This window comes from Seriola lalandi, unplaced genomic scaffold, assembly GCF_002814215.2.
Source record: "Seriola lalandi dorsalis isolate HSWRI2012SDOR001 ecotype SW California unplaced genomic scaffold, Sedor1 jcf7180002054519, whole genome shotgun sequence".
Classification (NCBI taxonomy): domain Eukaryota; kingdom Metazoa; phylum Chordata; class Actinopteri; order Carangiformes; family Carangidae; genus Seriola; species Seriola lalandi.
The window spans coordinates 3,201,410-3,218,452 of record NW_019525072.1 but is presented as its reverse complement, the minus strand read 5'-3'; the positions used below and the strand labels follow the sequence as shown (position 1 = coordinate 3,218,452).

General features: G+C 39.6%; 2 protein-coding genes across 2 annotated transcripts; one reads left to right on the top strand and one right to left on the bottom strand.

Moving 5' to 3' along the window:
* The first annotated feature begins 176 nt into the window (after positions 1 to 176).
* Positions 177 to 12,950, top strand: prr14 (proline rich 14). Its single transcript, XM_023413762.2, has 11 exons — positions 177 to 278; positions 1,471 to 1,499; positions 1,596 to 1,755; positions 2,629 to 2,791; positions 2,891 to 2,956; positions 3,985 to 4,025; positions 4,447 to 7,419; positions 7,519 to 7,660; positions 8,586 to 8,695; positions 9,400 to 9,468; positions 11,131 to 12,950. The coding sequence occupies exons 3-11, from the start codon at positions 1,637 to 1,639 to the stop codon at positions 11,420 to 11,422; spliced, it is 3,975 nt and encodes a 1,324-aa protein (XP_023269530.1). The 5' UTR covers positions 177 to 278; positions 1,471 to 1,499; positions 1,596 to 1,636; the 3' UTR covers positions 11,423 to 12,950.
* LOC111660473 (transmembrane protein 265-like) lies at positions 12,427 to 15,890 on the bottom strand. The gene is made up of 3 exons (XM_087175971.1): positions 15,534 to 15,890; positions 13,938 to 14,155; positions 12,427 to 13,369 (listed from the first exon to the last, which is right to left on the bottom strand). Exons 2-3 carry the CDS (start codon positions 14,151 to 14,153, stop codon positions 13,217 to 13,219), a joined length of 369 nt encoding a protein of 122 aa, XP_087032097.1. The 5' UTR covers positions 14,154 to 14,155; positions 15,534 to 15,890; the 3' UTR covers positions 12,427 to 13,216.
* Between the last annotated feature and the right edge of the window lie 1,153 nt (positions 15,891 to 17,043).

The following is a 17,043-nucleotide window of genomic DNA, read 5'->3' as shown; positions in this document are numbered from 1 at the left end:
AGTCAACCGAGGACATAAAAGAAACTATAGCTTTTATGAGCCGTTTGTCTTCGCGCTCCTATTGGCTGACCTCACCCTACGACACCTAAATTCTTCTCTAATTGGCTAGATTTCAACAGGCGGAAAGCGAACTCGTGCTGTGATTGGATGGTCCGTCCGTCTAGTTGTTGGATTTGTAAAAACGGATACATCTGAGAGTCGCTGTAGGGCGCCGTCGGACATGTCTTGTTTACGGTGAGGTTTGAACACTACCCCCCGGGTTGATCATAACGTTTCAGGTAAGTTTGTTTAGTGTGATTCACCTATAATATCTGTATGCGACTTAACTACGACCTGAGGTTATGTTCAGTTACCCCCGAAAGAGCGCTTGAATGTTCAGAGATATGACAGCTCCCGGCTACGGCTACTACCTGGTACAGAAACTGTATGTTACACACTATGAATATCGGCGTTAGCGAAACCATGCAGTGTTGACGGCATTACACGAAAGCTCTGCTAGCTAAATAAAATATACAACACACGCTAATTTTATGATAGCCACTGTCCAATATACATTATCGTTACCTAATGTTAACTTACGTTTGCTCATTTATAAAAGTTTGAATATGAGAGAGTGTCAATTCCAGCAAGTAGACCACGATCAGTTTTGATCAGACCACCGCTTCCATTTGATTGTAAACATTAACTGAAATTAATTCGTATTTAAGTTACTGACTGTAGCTAACTTTACGCAAATGGACTATAGTGCAGGTGAACTGATGCCAACGACAATGACAGAGCCCATAAAATTCAAAACGTGAGTTTTACGATATTGCCTCTAACTGAATTATTATTGATATTGATCGTAAGGGCGTATATCGGTTTATATTACGGTTTCACTCTAGAGGACCGTGATTAAAGCATCATACTATCCAATCCATCCAATAATATCGGCCACACTTAAGTTTAATTAATTCCATTTCATACTAATAGCGTCAATTAAATATTGGGTTGCAAACAGGAGGTAACTCTTTTTTACAAGATAAGGAAACCTTTTATTAACTATGAAAGACTTTAAACTTCACCAGATTGACTGTGCATGTATGTATATCTATATCCAATCTAAGTCAAATTCCCCAGAAATACCGCTTAACTGTTGTATAATCCACTAAGTGATTATTTTAATCGTACTTAGAATAGTCTCTTCGATTTTTTCCAGCTTTAGTCACATAACATTTAATTTCGAACCGTTGGCTGGACAAAACAAGATATTTGGAGATGTCTCATTGGGTTTAAAAAAATTGTGATGGCCACATTTCACCATTTTTTAAAAATATTTTATATAAAAACTTATTAATCAAGAAAATAATCAAGATTTCAAACAAAAATGAAAATATTTATTATTTGAAGCTCCAGTTGTTTTACATGTGAATGTTCAAATATGAAAAATAAAGTATAAAGAAAAAATCCTGTTACTGTTCTTCATTTCAGAATAAACCTCCATCCCGGAGATTATAAAAGTAAGTGAAGCTTTACTTTTAAGACCTATTTTAAATTGCTTTCATATTGATATGAAACCCTGCATGTTTTTTTTTTTCCATTGTTGTTATTTACAGAGAAGGCCACACAAGGAGGCAGAGAGAGAGAGAGCAAGGGGATGTTGACTTATCCCTCTGACTCGCTCCCTCAGATAGTTTGTCCAATGGATGAAGATGCTATTCCCCCAAACCCTTTCTGTAGTGCACCTCTCCTCCCCTTTTCCTCCATCACTCCCAGGTATAGTTGTCCCAGCACCTTTTGGTTTGTTTTGCTGTTGGTGTATTTTCCCCGCCTTGCTTTTTGTCCTCTTTCTTTCTTTTTTTGCACTGATGGGGTTAGGACTTGGAGACATGCCATTGAATTTTTGCCAATATCTGAGGAATTTCCACATCAAGTGGAGATACAGTAGAGATATTAGGAAAATGTATTTCATAGCAATATCTTTATGTGTCTTCTTTGATCCTTTTGTGTTTTTCTGGTGTACTGCTATGCGTGCTGTGGTGCAGATTTAGATGTATGCAAAACACTGGTTTTGGAACTAGAGATGGGGATTGATAAGATTTTATTGATCCGAATGTCATTATCAATTCTGCTTATCAGTCCAATTCTTTATCAATTCCCTTAACGATTCATGACCAATTTTAGGCCTACACAGGTTTGCTGCATCGACGCAACTGTTTTGTTATCTTTGAGTCTCAACACACTTTAGAAATGAAATATGGGGGGGGTGGAACCAATCCCAGCTGACATTGGGTGAGGGCAGGGTCCGCCCTGGACAGGTCACCAGTCTATCACAGGGCTGACATACAGAAACAAACAACCAATCACAGTCACATTCACACAAATCAACCTAACCTGCATGTCTTTGGTCTGTGGGAGGAAGCCGGAGTACCCGTAGAGAACCCATGCAGACACGGGGAGAACATGCAAACTCCACACAGCAAAGGCCCCAGCCGACTGGCATAGATATTATCAATTGTCATATTTTTTCTGATATTGCACTGTTGGAGAGGTAGTCTATAGCGTGCATCCCTTAGACTTACTGCACAGCCTGCACATAAAACAAAAAATGCTGGACATCCGCTAAACTGATTGTTGAAACTTTCACAGCTGTGCAAATGATGGACTGTCTGGGCACAGAAGAAGTGGTCGCATTCAAGGGATCAGAGCTCAAACATCTAAAAAGCAGAGAAACACATACAGCAGGGCGCCTCAGAAACCATCCAGACACAATCCGTCCCCCACCAAGAGACAAGGAGAAAGTGGAAGCATGGTAAAAATTTAACTTCAAAAATCTTATTCACAATTTCTTGACTTGACTGAAATGGGTCAATGCTCATGCAGCGCCTGTGCATGTCTCTGATTTTTTTAGGTGCAAGTGTCACAGTCCAAGCAGCCGAGAGTTGAAAGCACTCATGTACATGAGAAACAAAACAAGGTCAGTTTTACCTTTCCTTGCTCTAGACGTTCTCTCACTCAACCCTCCATGTCTCTGTTGGCCTCTAAATCTCCTTACAGTCTGTCTGCATGCCCTTGATGGTGTTTTTCATGTAGTAAAGCTGTCAATGTCTAATCTGTTGGTGCAGCAGCTGTACTGTTGGGTTATGTATGGCAACATTGGAGATCAGTACAGTGAACGGGGTGTGAGGGTTAATTGAGTGATTTAATCCTCCTTCACGGTCTGCTGCATCTGACAGAAAAAGTAATCGAGTGACTTAATGTGACCCACTAATGCACAGACTGCAAATATTAGAGAATGTAATGTATATTCATTGTGTGCTCTTTCCTTGTCGGGCAGAATTGTTGAGGGGAACTAGTACCAGTGTTTCAGAAGCTTCACAAATCACTCATTAATCAAGTAAAATGGCTGTAATGATTACCAAACTGAGGACCACTCATTTGAATAGAGGTTTTCTAAAACTCCCTCATTATTTGACCAAATCTTTTGAAAAATAAATGTTTTTAAAAACTCAAATTGTGGAAGCAAGCAGCTGAAATGGGTTTTATTGATAGGGTGGCTGGGCTCAGCCTTAGAGATAGGGTGAGGAGCTCGGACATCCAGAGGGAGCTCGGAGTAGAGTTGCTGCTCCTTCACATCGAAAGGAGCCAGCTGAGGTGGTTCGAGCATCTGATAAGGATGTCCCCTGGGTGCCTTCCTATGGAGATATTCCAGGCATGTCCAACTGGGAGGAGACTGCAGGGTAGACCCACACTCACTGGAGGGATTACATATCCCATGTGGAAATAGTTAAATTGACAAAAATGGGAGAGTTCTGTGTACAAATTCACACTAATCATTAATGTGTACAGCTTTGTTTAAATTTCGTAAAAGAAGCTTGGAAAATGAAAAGATAATGCTGTGTTTTCTTGTTGGTTGGATCAGCAGCCCAGGTGATATCAATACTTTTACCAAACACTGCTAACGTTCCTTATAACAACTGTAAAATGTTTGTGTTTACTTTGCAGGATGGACTTGAATTTAGCTTTTCAGGAGAGTGCCAAAATAAGTAAGTGTGTGACAGCTAATCATTTAGTCAATATGGAAGTGTTTATTTTCTTTTATTTATGTGGAAAAGGTGCTCACAGAATCATTCTTTTTATCATTTGTAATAACAGTGAATAGGAAACTGTATTTAAAGTGCAGTCATGACTATGAGCAGCCGTGGAGTCTGTGGTGTAGGCATGGTTTGAATAGTTTTCCATATGACCTACAATACCAAGTGGAAAGGGGGGCACAGATATTTTCTATGGTTTCCATGAACAGGGAACCAGTGAGTGTTAAGATGCCAGATACAAGATCTTGTATCAGTATATCAATGCCTTCATGAGAAATGTATATGTAATTGTATTTATTTGACATAATCACAGTGTTTCTGCCTTGAAATATGTGCTTGAAAGTCTAATTTCCCTTTTCTGCTTTTATTATAGGCAAAAGGACCAGAAAAACCCCTGCCAAAAACCAGACGTATCTGCTGCAGAAGATGTAGTGGAGCAGGTGGCTGACAGTACCACACAGAATCTTGACACCACTAATTCTGACATGGATGGATGCGGGGGCTTGGCTGTTGGACATGCTGTTGAAAATGCATCTGTCCTGGGATGGGTGATTGGCCCGTTGTGTCAGTCATTCAAGTCGAAGATGGCCAGCTTCACAGAGATTGTCATGAGTCCTGTTAAACTCTTCAGAGCTACTAGTCCTCCACCGTCCATGGACTATCCAGACAAAGTCACAGAGTGTGAGCCACAGGCCGATGGAAAATCTGATGTTGAACCAAACAATATGTTTCAGCCAGTTAGAAGCTCACAGATTGAGAATGGGGATCAAAAGGCTGAAGATAATAAGCAGAGGATTAGTGATGTAGAACGTGCACAAGACTCAAATACTGATGTTCTTAAATATTCTAAAAAACTTGTGTTTGACATGGAGTCAACACACAGCTCTGAACAGACAGATGAATGTGGAATAACTCAGAGGGAAAAAAACTCACCTGATTCTGTGCCTTTGCAAGACAGTCCCTCACGCAGTATCGTCCCTAAACAAGTTTCAAGCTCTTTTGGGTCAGTTATGAGGTCCTCTATACTGTTACAGCCCTATCACAATTTAAGTGCCTCACATGATTTCAAGTTGAAGAGTCCCAGTGCAGTGGAGGAGCAAGGCAAGCAGACTGTCCGTCTGACAACACTGCCAAGAAAACGTACAGGAAATAGATCAAAATTAAAGAAAGTTATTTCTAAGCCTCTTATATCTGAAGTGAAAAAGGAAGAGTCTGACCCAGAGATCAGTGAGGAGCAGTTTTCTCAGAGGAACTCAGGCAAATCAAACAAAGCCAAGTCAAGTGATGCTGGCAAAACTAAGTCGTTGTCTTCAGTCTGTTACACAGACTGTCTTCAGCCTAATGGTGGTGGTGGTGGTGGTGATGATGATGATGATGATGATGATTATGATGATGATGATGATGGCAAGAAAAATGAAAGCAGCTTGGTGAGACAAAGCCTCCAGAACAGTGCTACTGGGAGGACACTGAAGCCCACTTCTCAGCAGCTGGGGCAGCTAAACCCTGACACTTCTTCAGCAGCAGGTCTTGGGAGATCAAGGAGGGGGATGAAACTGTCCTGTCATTCCCAAGAATTGGCAAAGAGGAAAAAACTGACAGGAAATATATCCACAGAGGATACACAAAACAAAGAGTTATTAAACGTGGCTTCAGATAGTGGGCTAAGACCACAAAGAAAGGAAGTTGTGTCAACAAATGATGTAGACATTGAAGAAACGCTGAAGCCTCCTAGAAAAAAACAGCCCGTTTCAACAAGAACAAATAGAAAAGGAAAAAGTGGACAAGAAATATTTCCAGAAGTGTTAAACACACAGACTGAAAGTTCCCCTGATGCCATGTTGATTTGCTCACTGGATAAAAGCAGCGGTGTGACAGAGAACAACCAAAAGAGCAGCAGCAAGACAAAGCCTAGTGGTTCATGCAAAAGACTTAAAGCAAGAACAGGTCTTGGTAAACCTGATGTAAACATTGACAGTATGGATCTGGAAAACACCGTGGCATACAGTTCGACCAAAAAACCAGCCCAGCAGCAGCCGTTGTCAGAAGCTCTTGTCCGTCCTGATATAAAGCAGCTCCACAGCACAATCAAGTGCAGGAATATAAACAAGAAACCATTAAAACGGAAATTGACAGACCGTGCGAGTTCTTTGACGGACTCGGACAGCTCTCTCGTTTCTACCACATCAGTTCTATCGATGAAGCCATTAGAACCCACACCCACCGATTTGAACATAGCTCCGTCTGTTCAGAGAGGGGAGAACTTGAAATCAGAACTGAACCAGCCATCCAAGAGATCCAAAAAGGGTTGTAGAGGTGCTGTTAGATCTTCTGACTCAGGCGCGACTCAGGAGACAAAGCACTGTATCAATAACCTTCATTTGATAACCAAAGAAAACCGGTCTAAAGAAGGCAAAGGTAAAATCTCAATGGACCCTGTATATTTTGAAATAATACCTTTTGAAAGCAATCACCCACCTGCTCATTCACCTCCCCTACGTCTTTTAGAGTGTTATGTACAATTAAATAAGCAGGTCGAACATGAAGAACAAAAGAGTAATATTCCTGTGGCAGGTGAGGTATTTCCCACTGACCCCGAAGCAGGTAATCACAGCAGCGTCAGTCTCTCTCGGCTAAGGGCTAGCACAAGAACAGTTAACATTAAGCCAAGGAGAGCAGATAAAGAAAGGAGACGGTGCAGAGGTCTGCATGGAGGGACACATAATGATGAAGAAATGACAAACTCAATCACTATGGAAGATGCAGATCTGGCTACAGTAAGTACTCGCTCAACAGAAAATGGTTTTTCAAGGCGCCTCTTGCGCAGCTACTCATGCCCAGAGATCCCCTATCTGGGCTCCCATGACACACCCTGGACTTCTCTGCTGCCTTCTCCACACCACAGCAGGACTCGCACATCACACCAGCACAAGCCTTCGCATACTCATTTTGTCCCTCCTGCCCACAAATCCCTCCGTCGGGCTCGTCGACACACAGTCTGCAGCGTGGAGGTGGAGCGGGAGATAGCTCCTCTGTGTCTTCGTAAGGAGGTGTACCCAACCAGAAGATCCGCCCCTTATGATGTCACCCAGCACTTGTCCCCTGGTCTTGCACTTTCTCCCAGCACTTCCCTCTCATTGCTGGCGTCCTGTTTCCTTTCAAGCCCCCTGGCTTTTCTTTCCAAGAAAGTTGACAGCAGAGGAGCTGCTGCCAGCCCCAGCACTTCCAGTCATGTTTCCTCTCCCACCTCCTCCTCTTCTTTGACACCTCCAAAGAGCTCCATATGGCACCTTTCAGGATTCCTCCAAAGTAGTGACTCCTCTCGTGCAACCTCAGATTCTAGTTGCAGGTAACACACTTCTTTAATCTGTAAAATTGATATTTCATATTTCAAAATGCCCGCGATGTGTCAGAAGTGTGCTCAAAATAAATCTTGGTTTATTTGCAGTGGGAATCCCTTGGAGTGTGAGATTGAGAGAAGACAACAGAGTGAGGAGGAGGAGGATGGTGAAGACACAAGCTCATCCAGTCAGGAGTATGAAGATGTTGCACTGAGAGAGGAGAAGGCTCTGTCTGATTCTGAAATCAAGGTATACATTATTTTACATAAGTGTAATAACTTCTCATACTAACGTTGTGGCAATATGTTGTGATTGTGTATAATCTTTATATTGCATCCTTGTTGATTTCTGGGTCCTGTTCTTCAAATGTGGTTTAACTAATCCAGGCTAACAGGCTGTATTTAGGCTAAAATACACCTGTTCATTCTAATCCAGCTAATTTGTTTCTTTGAACGCAGTTTGAAGATTGATTTATCTTGAGTAGAGTTGAAACCGTGATCATTAATTACAGTGTTTTCACACTTTCATCACTGACCACATTCACTGTAACATCTAAAGTTTAACAGAGTACAAGTGATGCTGGTGCATGTATGGTGAGGTTCTACCCAATAGAGACTTATGTGATAATCATAAACCTAAGAAAATGAAACCTGTTTTAAAATCTTTTAAAAACCCTATAAACAATTTTCAGCAAAGTGAGTTCTGCATTTAATCATTTAATTGAAAATTTTTCCTTTTCCTCGCAGTATCTCAAAATCTGGATTGGTTCTTATTTTTAGCACACAAACCTTTATTTTATTTTTATTGTATTTTATATTTGTATTTGATCATGTGTAAGTATAATTACATCGACACATAACAATTTCTCAATAATCTGCATTTTCTCATCTAAAATCATATTTATATCAACATTCATTCATTTTTCTCAGAAAAGGAACCATTTGTATCTTAATATTAGTTCACACATCTTTGTCCTGACGCAGGCAGCAGGTGATTCATAAAGATATTCTCTTTTGTAACGCATCATATTATGTTGTTGAACAACAGTTTGCAACAGAGGCTTCTGCAGGGTGAAAATTCACAATAATTTACTGAAAATTATTCAGCCTCCTTAAAAACTGATTTATTCCCATTATTTATCAGCAGCTTTTAATTTTCTTGTTCTTCATCACAGGTAGTGCAGAAGAATGAGGAACGAGGGAAGGTGTCATCCATCAGAATTCGGAAAACTTTACCCAAACCTCAGACCAACCTGACACCCATGGGCCTGCCCAAACCCATCAGGTATGTTCTCCATATACTGGACATAATAGTAAGCATTAGAGTTCATTCTTTAACTTTAGAACACAATGAGTGGGACAAAATAATCGTATTTAGGTCTACTCTGTTCTGGGATTTCAACTTTACATTTGCGTATTCTCATTATTCTTAAAGGCAAGATGAAAGACGAACTCAATGTCTCACTTAAATTTGTCTTTGTTACAGCCATGATAGCTGTCAGGAAGCTCATACTCATCTTAGTTGCTCCAACATCTCTGTTTGCACTACAATTAATGTTGCATTTCTGCCCGCAGAAGGGTTGAGGGCCTCATTGTTGACATAAAAAAAAAAAATTAACAAGTGAACAAATAAAGTAGAAGTCTGTTGATGTTCGATAAACCATCATAATTCCTTTGTGTCATAATTCACACACAGCAAATTGACAGGAAATCTGAGGCTGATACCCAACCACTGGCTCAAATTCAAAGTGTGCAGAGGTTAATAAGGTCTTTATAGCTGCAGCCTCTTGTGCTTTGGATGTTTGATCATATGAAGTAAAACAAACCATGTAACACTCATGAAGAAGTTACTCTTCTGCTGCATATTAGATAAGCATATGAAAGTACAACCAATTCTTCTGGATTGATCAATACTGTTGTCCTTTTAACACTGTCTGATCAATATTCAGACTGATTATAACGTTCTCCTCTTGTTATGTTTCACTACAGGCTGAAAAAGAAGGACTTCAGTTTGGAAGAAATTTACACCAATAAGAATTTCAGCAAACCCCCTGAAAGGTAAGGTCAACATTACACAGGTGCAAAATTTAGATGCATGTAAAACTAACTTTATCTGTGGCCCTGTACTGTGTTTCTGGACATGAAATTAAATCTTCAACAAGTGGAGCCATTTGTTGCCTTTAAAAATAATGAATCAGACATGTGATAAATATAAGTAAACCTAAGCTTAATTACTCAATATGCAAATGTAGGAGATGGCAGACAAAATGTATCCACATAAAGGGCTCGGGTGCAGGTTACTGTTTAAACTTTATCTACACTGGCAGCCCCCAAATTAAACTGATGGATGGATGAAAAAGGGAGACAAATGCTGTGTCCCAATTCCAAACTACACACTAATGGTATACGGTTCTTTTTTTAAACATTTATTTACGCAGGGAAATTTCAGAACCCATGTGTTTTTCACAGGAATGACCTGACCCCACTCATACAGATACACAGTTTGGGTGTACTTCATTTTATTCCAGTGTGCCCACACTATAAGGGTGGGCTATCTGGCCAAATGATCATTTGACAGTCTTTTTGGGTAGAATGGCAATCCATGATCAGAATCAGAATCACAATCTGCATCCTGTTTCCAATCTGATTTTATTCTGAAGTCTTTGACCCTTCTTTCGGATGTTTCTTGCTTGCCACTACTCTTTGCCCAGGGGGCCAGTTGCACAAGTTTGACACTCGGTGAATGACACTGCACACAATTGATAGATGGGCATGAAATACTTTACCAATAATCGACTGGAAAAATCCTGTAGCATAAAACCACAGAGCAATCATTAACTGCAAAGGAGCTGGAAGAGTACAGCTGAGGAAAGTGGAATGATCCAGCTCCAGACGGTCGGACAAATCATAAATTGACTGCCAATCAAGTCTATAGAGCAAGATCAATTCCTCGTCGTTGAGGGCATCCATCACTTTCTTCAGATCGTGGAAAACTCTTGTGGGGATATGTCTATTCTCCTCATTTATCACCATAAACTCACCCATGCTGCGGTTAAGATACAATCAGAGATACTTTAAGTTCTTTTCCTTTGTTTGGTTGCCTACATGTTCTGTGCAGCGGCTTAACTGACTTTAAGTGACTCGTCAAGTATAAAGCCAAGATAAGGAGAAAACCTTAAATACTTAAGTCAACATTTTAAGGAAACCTTAAGGAAACGACTTAAGGGTGTTTTGTGCAACAGTTTTTACTTTAAGGAAATCTTAAGTTGGACTCAATTTAAGAAATCTTAACTTAAGATGCTTTGTGCAACTGGCCCCAGAATCCTGTCTTCTGTTTACAAATTGTGTCACAACCAATCTCAATCTGAACTTTTGAAATTAAATATCTAAATATAGCAGCTTTTAATGATGTGATCTGTACAATTCATCTGAAAAGTAGATCATGAGCCAAAGTAAGAACGTCCGCGTTATGAGATCGTCAGATCGCCCACCCCTAACACATTGTATACTCAAAACCTGCTTAGATTTAGTACACAGTGTGTTTACGGGACATCGCTACAGCTTCAACATCCTCAGACTGTTGTTGCTAGTGGAGCAAAAAAAAAAAACCAAGGAACAGTCAGCTGATATTTAGGTCACTGTGCTCTGTACTGGGAATGAAGAGGTGGCATCTGGTCATCTTTAGTAATAACTGACTGGAACATGTTGCACATCTTTCAGCCGGCTGGAGACCATCTTCGAGGTGCCTCTCAGTCGCCGCAATGGTTCTGAGTCCTGCTTTGGTCAGAGACGCGTCAAGCGATTTCTAGAGTTCTTGGAGGTCGGTGAGGCCAGAAAAATCAAGAAGCCGCTTGTTGGTGTCGGAAAGGCTGGTGTTTCATCCTCCAGGACGAGACGTGGGGGCTTCGCTAAAGACGAACCATCGCTCAGCGTGCAGGATGTGGACTCGCTGCTCTGTGCCAAGCTCGATCAGCTCAAGTTGTGGCTGATTCATGATCAGAAAGACAGTTGACAGTTGCCTTTAAGTCATTAAAAAAAAACAAAAAAAACGCTGCATTGCTGTTCATAAAACTATTTTTAATGTATGAACATGAAGATTCACATTAGAGTCTTCTAGCTCTTTTTTTTGTCATCACAATCATTGTATAAATGTTATGGTGACATGGTTACATTTTCAGTCTGTTGCATTTGTATCCTGCAAGTTGAAGAACATATATACACATTACACCATAGCACCATAAATGTATTTCATCCTAGAAGTTTTGTTATAAACATATTGGTTAAATGATTTATACATTAAGATGTTTTTTTTATCATCCCAGCACTCAAAGTCCTGCCATCCATTTTCCCTGTCAGCCATTTTCCGTCCGCAAAAGCTGAACCTGTCTTGAAACAAAAGTTGACGTCCTTGATTTAACCACTTGTACAGTATCAAGTTCTTCAGATTACATCTCATTTCTGATGTGCTGTATGATTTGACAGGAAGCTGTGTATTAGAGAAGTGGTAGTGACCTTGCAGCATCATCATAAGTTATTTATAAAGGCAGCTATTTTTTACTAAATGCTGATTATAACTTTAAAACATGCCAGCAAGAGATTTGTGTTCACTACAACCAAGTTTCTGTCTATGAAGTTTATGTACAGTGAAGTGCGTCTGCAAACAGCATGGACTGTGTAAATCATTCTGTCCAGCTCAGGGCAGATCCTGTTCAATTTTTTTGTTAAATTTTAATGGCTGAAGAGGTTTTTGTTGAACAAAATGTAACATAGAAACAATGCAGCACTCAAGAGACAATTTCTAATCAAGAGTGAAAGTGTCCAGACTCCACTGCTGGTTGTCTTTTTATTACCTGTGGTTCTCTTGGGATTATTTTGTGGTGTCTATATTTGTATTGCAAAAGTAACTTCTTGATAAACTGTCTGTATGTTTTTGTTTTTTGCCAAATTTTTTAATGAGGTTGCCTTTTGTTTTTTTTCATGAGGAATGTCAAAGTGTTTCAAGCAACTCAAAGCACAAAAGTTTTTTGTCATTTTATTATAAAAATTGCTTATGTTACACATTTGTATAAAAGTGCTACAAATTGATACATGACATTAATAAAGATAATATGGTAACAATTCAGTAATTGATAAGAGAATGTTGGCACAACAAGGATCTCATAATGTTCTGATGAAGCACTGCCAAGATCACTGCCGTGCCATTACATTCCCAGTACAGACCCAATCCTTCACTGACAGGTTGCTACGTTTTAGATTCACAGATTGACTAATTTATTAACTTTTGTGGTATAAACAAGTATCTAAAAATTTGTATGTTAAATATGTCATGGCAATAAAGGTGCAAAAATACGAAGGATTGGGTCATTACTGGGGAATGACCGCTCTAATCTGCTCTTAATATATAATGTGTATGTGTCATGTTGTGTGATGTTTCAAACTATTGGTAATGCTGGATTTTCTATGGTCATTTAGATTTAGAACTGTCCATATGTTTATATATTGTTAAATAAATATTACAGCGTATAAGAAAACATGTAAAAGTTAAGACTTTTAATACTATTTTTTTGAGTGGTTCTTTGTATAAAAAAATGTTAATGCTTAAGAAGAAATAGAAAAGTGTAAACTGAGAAAGCAGCACAGGAAAAGCCAAAGCATTGTTTCATGTAACTACCAGTTTCTTCATATCTTCATGGGTTTTTAGTCATTGATAAGCAGCTTTGTACTGTCCACAGTCTGTCTCCATAAACATCCAAAATCTGAGGAGCCACTTCGTTAGCTGCTTTCTGCAGAGGTTTATCAAAGTTGATCAGTTTTTCAGAGTGGCAAGATATGAGAACAGTGCCATCAGCACGGGGATTAAGGCCAGAAGGGAAACCCACACCACAATAGAGATGATGCCAAATTTTCTTGCACGTTGTGAAAACTTGGTCATTGACTCTGGATCTGTTGCTGTCTCAGCCTGTTGAAGCAAAGAATTAAGGGTCAAATCAGGAAAAGAAATACATGAATTCATAACTGAACTCATACCACTGACAATAAGCAATAATCTAGATTGTTATTTAGTCTAGTTCTGTGATTACTTTGACCTCCTTGCTGTTGAGTGCTCCGGACCACACTGCTGTGTATGTAGAAAATAACTGCAGACTCAACTGTTTCTCCCTTTAAATATTCTTTTTTTCTGATCTTATTACTGCCAAATATATAGAAAAATACCTTTCCTGAGGTTTGCACATTCCATTTAGGTAGAAAGAAAATAAAAAAGTGCTCTGTAAAAAGGGCTGTCAACACCAATGACAGATAAAAAACATGCAAATTCATTGTTTTAAACCAGCTGTTTTACAGCTGGGGTCTCTGAGAGCCCCGAACAGATGTAATATACAGATACTGTGAGGTAGCAGCTTCATTATTCATCATTACTAGATAACACTGAATTCACCAACAGAAACTATTTTGTCTTGTCTTGATTAAACAAGTTTAGAGGCGACAGCTCGACTTTGGAATGTGCAGCTTTATTTTTTGGCAAATACCTTGACTGAATTTATCAGAGCTGTGATTCCGATGCAAGTGATCCCGCAGATGATGCTGCCGATTGCCAGTTTCCTGTGGTACTTGTCATCCCTGCAGAACGGAGGATGCTGTCCAAGGCTGCTGGCTATTTGAATGCAGGTGTCACCTGACCCTGCTGTGGTGGTCAGTGGCAATGCTTCACCCTTTGTAACAGTCGTGTGAGGTGGGTTAGACATATCTGCAAAACATAACATGTTTAAGACTTTAATCTCTGTAATCTCTCTTTTAATGTGCAAAAGAGTTTTACACAACAGGTTTTTGTTTTGTCTGCGTTGCCACTGTACAGTTTCAACTTTGTTCATACTTGATATATTGTTTTTTTTTTCCATGACAAATGGACTTCATAGGAGCTGGTTTCACTTCTTATCTGAGGACAAACCCTGCTTAGGTAAATATTTACTTAATTACACTTAAAATCAATTTAGTATTCCAGGTCTTTTCAGAATACAGTTCAGACTTCATGGGTCAGGAGATCTCAAGGATGTTTTGTGTCTCATTGACTTCTCTCTCTTGACTTGGATTGTGTTTGATCTATTGTGTTCTATTTATGCTCCTGCTCACATGCTGAAAATTACTGACATCACCTCCATTCAACGTCACAGTGACGGAGTCTTATCAAACCTGAGTACTGCTGTGTACGACTGATGTCGCTCTGTCAAAGCACTGCCCAGGCACCCTTTGTTTCTTGGACCCACTATGGGAACACACCTGGATCCATTCAAGCATAATCTAGGTGCCAACGCGACCTTAAGGGAGTATCAGTGGTTTGAAAATGATCTCTAATCTTATTCTTGTGAAAAATGCTATTATTTCCTTTTACTGGCTCCCCACATGGTGAGTGCTGCTGCTTTGATTTGTGAAGAAAGAAACAGAAAGATGAAAGATGTGTGACCTGTGTTTAGCTTTTGGTCGTTGTATACAGCACTGTGCAAGAAAACGTCAGCTTAAAGAATTTAAAAGAAAGATTTCTAAACATGTCCTTCAAAGTATCTAGACATAGTTCGTTGTCTTTAGTGAGTGTAGCAATGTCTCCAGGAATTGGGTATTTCCAACATGAAAAAACAGAAAGTACCCTGTGAATGGCATAACATGGGGCACAGGTCAAAGTGTTTCCCTGTTAACCTTACAAAAACAAAAAGCCAGAAAAACTTGTAGGATTGCACTTTAAAAAACCCACAAACCTCGTGGTTGACTGAGAGTTGTCATGGAGAAGTGAAAACATAAAATGTGATTTATCTAATCTCTGATTTGATCAAAGCACATGCCGGCATACCCTGCATATCTATCGGCATGAGCAGAGAGCTGGACTGAGGGAACAGCAGAATGTTACACAGGCCTGTGAATCATTGTAGAGAGAAACTAGCAGAGAGAGCTGACTGACTAGGAAAGTTTCTGTTCTGTACATACACACAACTGAAAACACAATCTTAAAGATCTAAAACAAAAGGGAAAGTAAAACATGATATAACAATGTGAATATCAAATTGAGCAGATATTACAGTTTATACATAATTAAACCTGATTTAAGGGCTCAATTATTACTTTAAAGAACAAACCTGATCAAATTTTAGAGTCACTGTTTTGAATCCACTCCTCAGTCTTAATACACTCCTTTAGTGAAACTCCTTGGTTTGTCCGGTGTGTTACTCAGAGTATATTACAGTCCCAGTGAGAAGGAAGGCAGGTGTATTTTCTTCTTGTCTCCTTAACAGTAATCCATTTTAAGGAGACACCTGCCACATGAAGCTTTTTCCTGTCACACACCAGCCCTGTCACTGTCGACCTGTTCCTGTGAAAGTCCCAGTGCAGTATAAGTTGTTGAATGACAGGGTTTGAGAACTAGGAGTGAAACTGTATGAAACTTCCACGCCCATTTTACTCTTTTCCTCCCACACATACTTTTGTCAAACCCTTTGTTCACCAGGTTATATTAGGTCTCATATTCATTCTGCTCCTTGTGTTTGCAGGTCTGACTTCCTCCCTCCCCTTATTAGTCAGTGTGACTGTCTTTCCCTCGCTACATTCCACAGGAGCTGGGAAGGTGTGTCAGCACTTGTCTTGCCTTGGGCTGAAACAGCCACACATTCCTGGTAACGTCACTGTTTTCTAAATTCATCTCGGTGGAGATAACAACATTTCATTGTCTTTTTGTGCATAACAACAGAAACACTCCCTGCATCTTATATCACTTTGAAAGATACACTTGTGTGTTGGACCTTGACTAGAGGGTCAGATCAGGCCTCTTCTTGTGCTTAAGCATTTCTAGTCTTCAGTTGTCCCTTTGCTCTATCACCCAGGGATAAGAAGTGCAGTATTTACTGCCCCTGCCTCAGTGATTGATGAATACCTGAATGCATTTTTTCAGGGCTGACGCCACCCACTGAACCAACCCGTGGACAGCTGGATCTTCCCTCATGATGAGTAAGAGCGTGAGAGGGATCTATTGTGGTTTTTCATCCAATTGAACTGGTTTCTACATCACACACTGATTATTATTCATCCTATCAGAACCATTCCTCTCTGTTTTGTCACCCATGGAACCACAGAGAAAATTTCATGTTTTTTTTATTTAACTGCAGGTGCATGTGAAACCCCAGTGATTTGGTATCTTCTACTTTGGTTATGATCCATTTTGGAAATAAAAAGATGTTTGACTGGTCAATACAAAACAATGGAGAATGTTTTTAAATGCTTTCATCCTGATTATGTTAATTCCCAGCATGGTCACCTCCCAACTTCTATGTCTTTTAGTTCAAAGACCAAACAAATCGAACTCACATGAAAACATACAAGTAACTCAAGCAAACAAGTGAATTTTGGGCCTCAGACAAGATCATTTGCTAATGAATAGTAATAACTTTTGTGATCCACCACCAACACTTTTATGATCACAAACCTGGACAATGAATGACATCCCCATCAGCCTCAACTGTACTCACTTAAAGATTATGAGCATGCTAACATGGTAAATATTATATATCTATTTTTCTACTTACTTCTATTTTAGTATTTTTTATTTTGATCTTTGTATTTTTATTTATTTTTATTTTATTCAACTTTTTCTGT

Excerpts from the sequence above, each read along its gene's own strand:
- prr14 (XM_023413762.2), top strand. The coding sequence starts at position 1,637 with ATGTTGACTTATCCCTCTGACTCGCTCCCTCAGATAGTTTGTCCAATG. Across the intron at positions 4,026-4,446 it reads TCAGGAGAGTGCCAAAATAA|GCAAAAGGACCAGAAAAACC; the intron begins GTAAGTGTGTGA and ends CTTTTATTATAG. Across the intron at positions 7,661-8,585 it reads TGTCTGATTCTGAAATCAAG|GTAGTGCAGAAGAATGAGGA; the intron begins GTATACATTATT and ends TCTTCATCACAG.
- LOC111660473 (XM_087175971.1), bottom strand. The coding sequence starts at position 14,153 with ATGTCTAACCCACCTCACACGACTGTTACAAAGGGTGAAGCATTGCCA. Across the intron at positions 13,370-13,937 it reads CTCTGATAAATTCAGTCAAG|GCTGAGACAGCAACAGATCC; the intron begins GTATTTGCCAAA and ends TTGCTTCAACAG.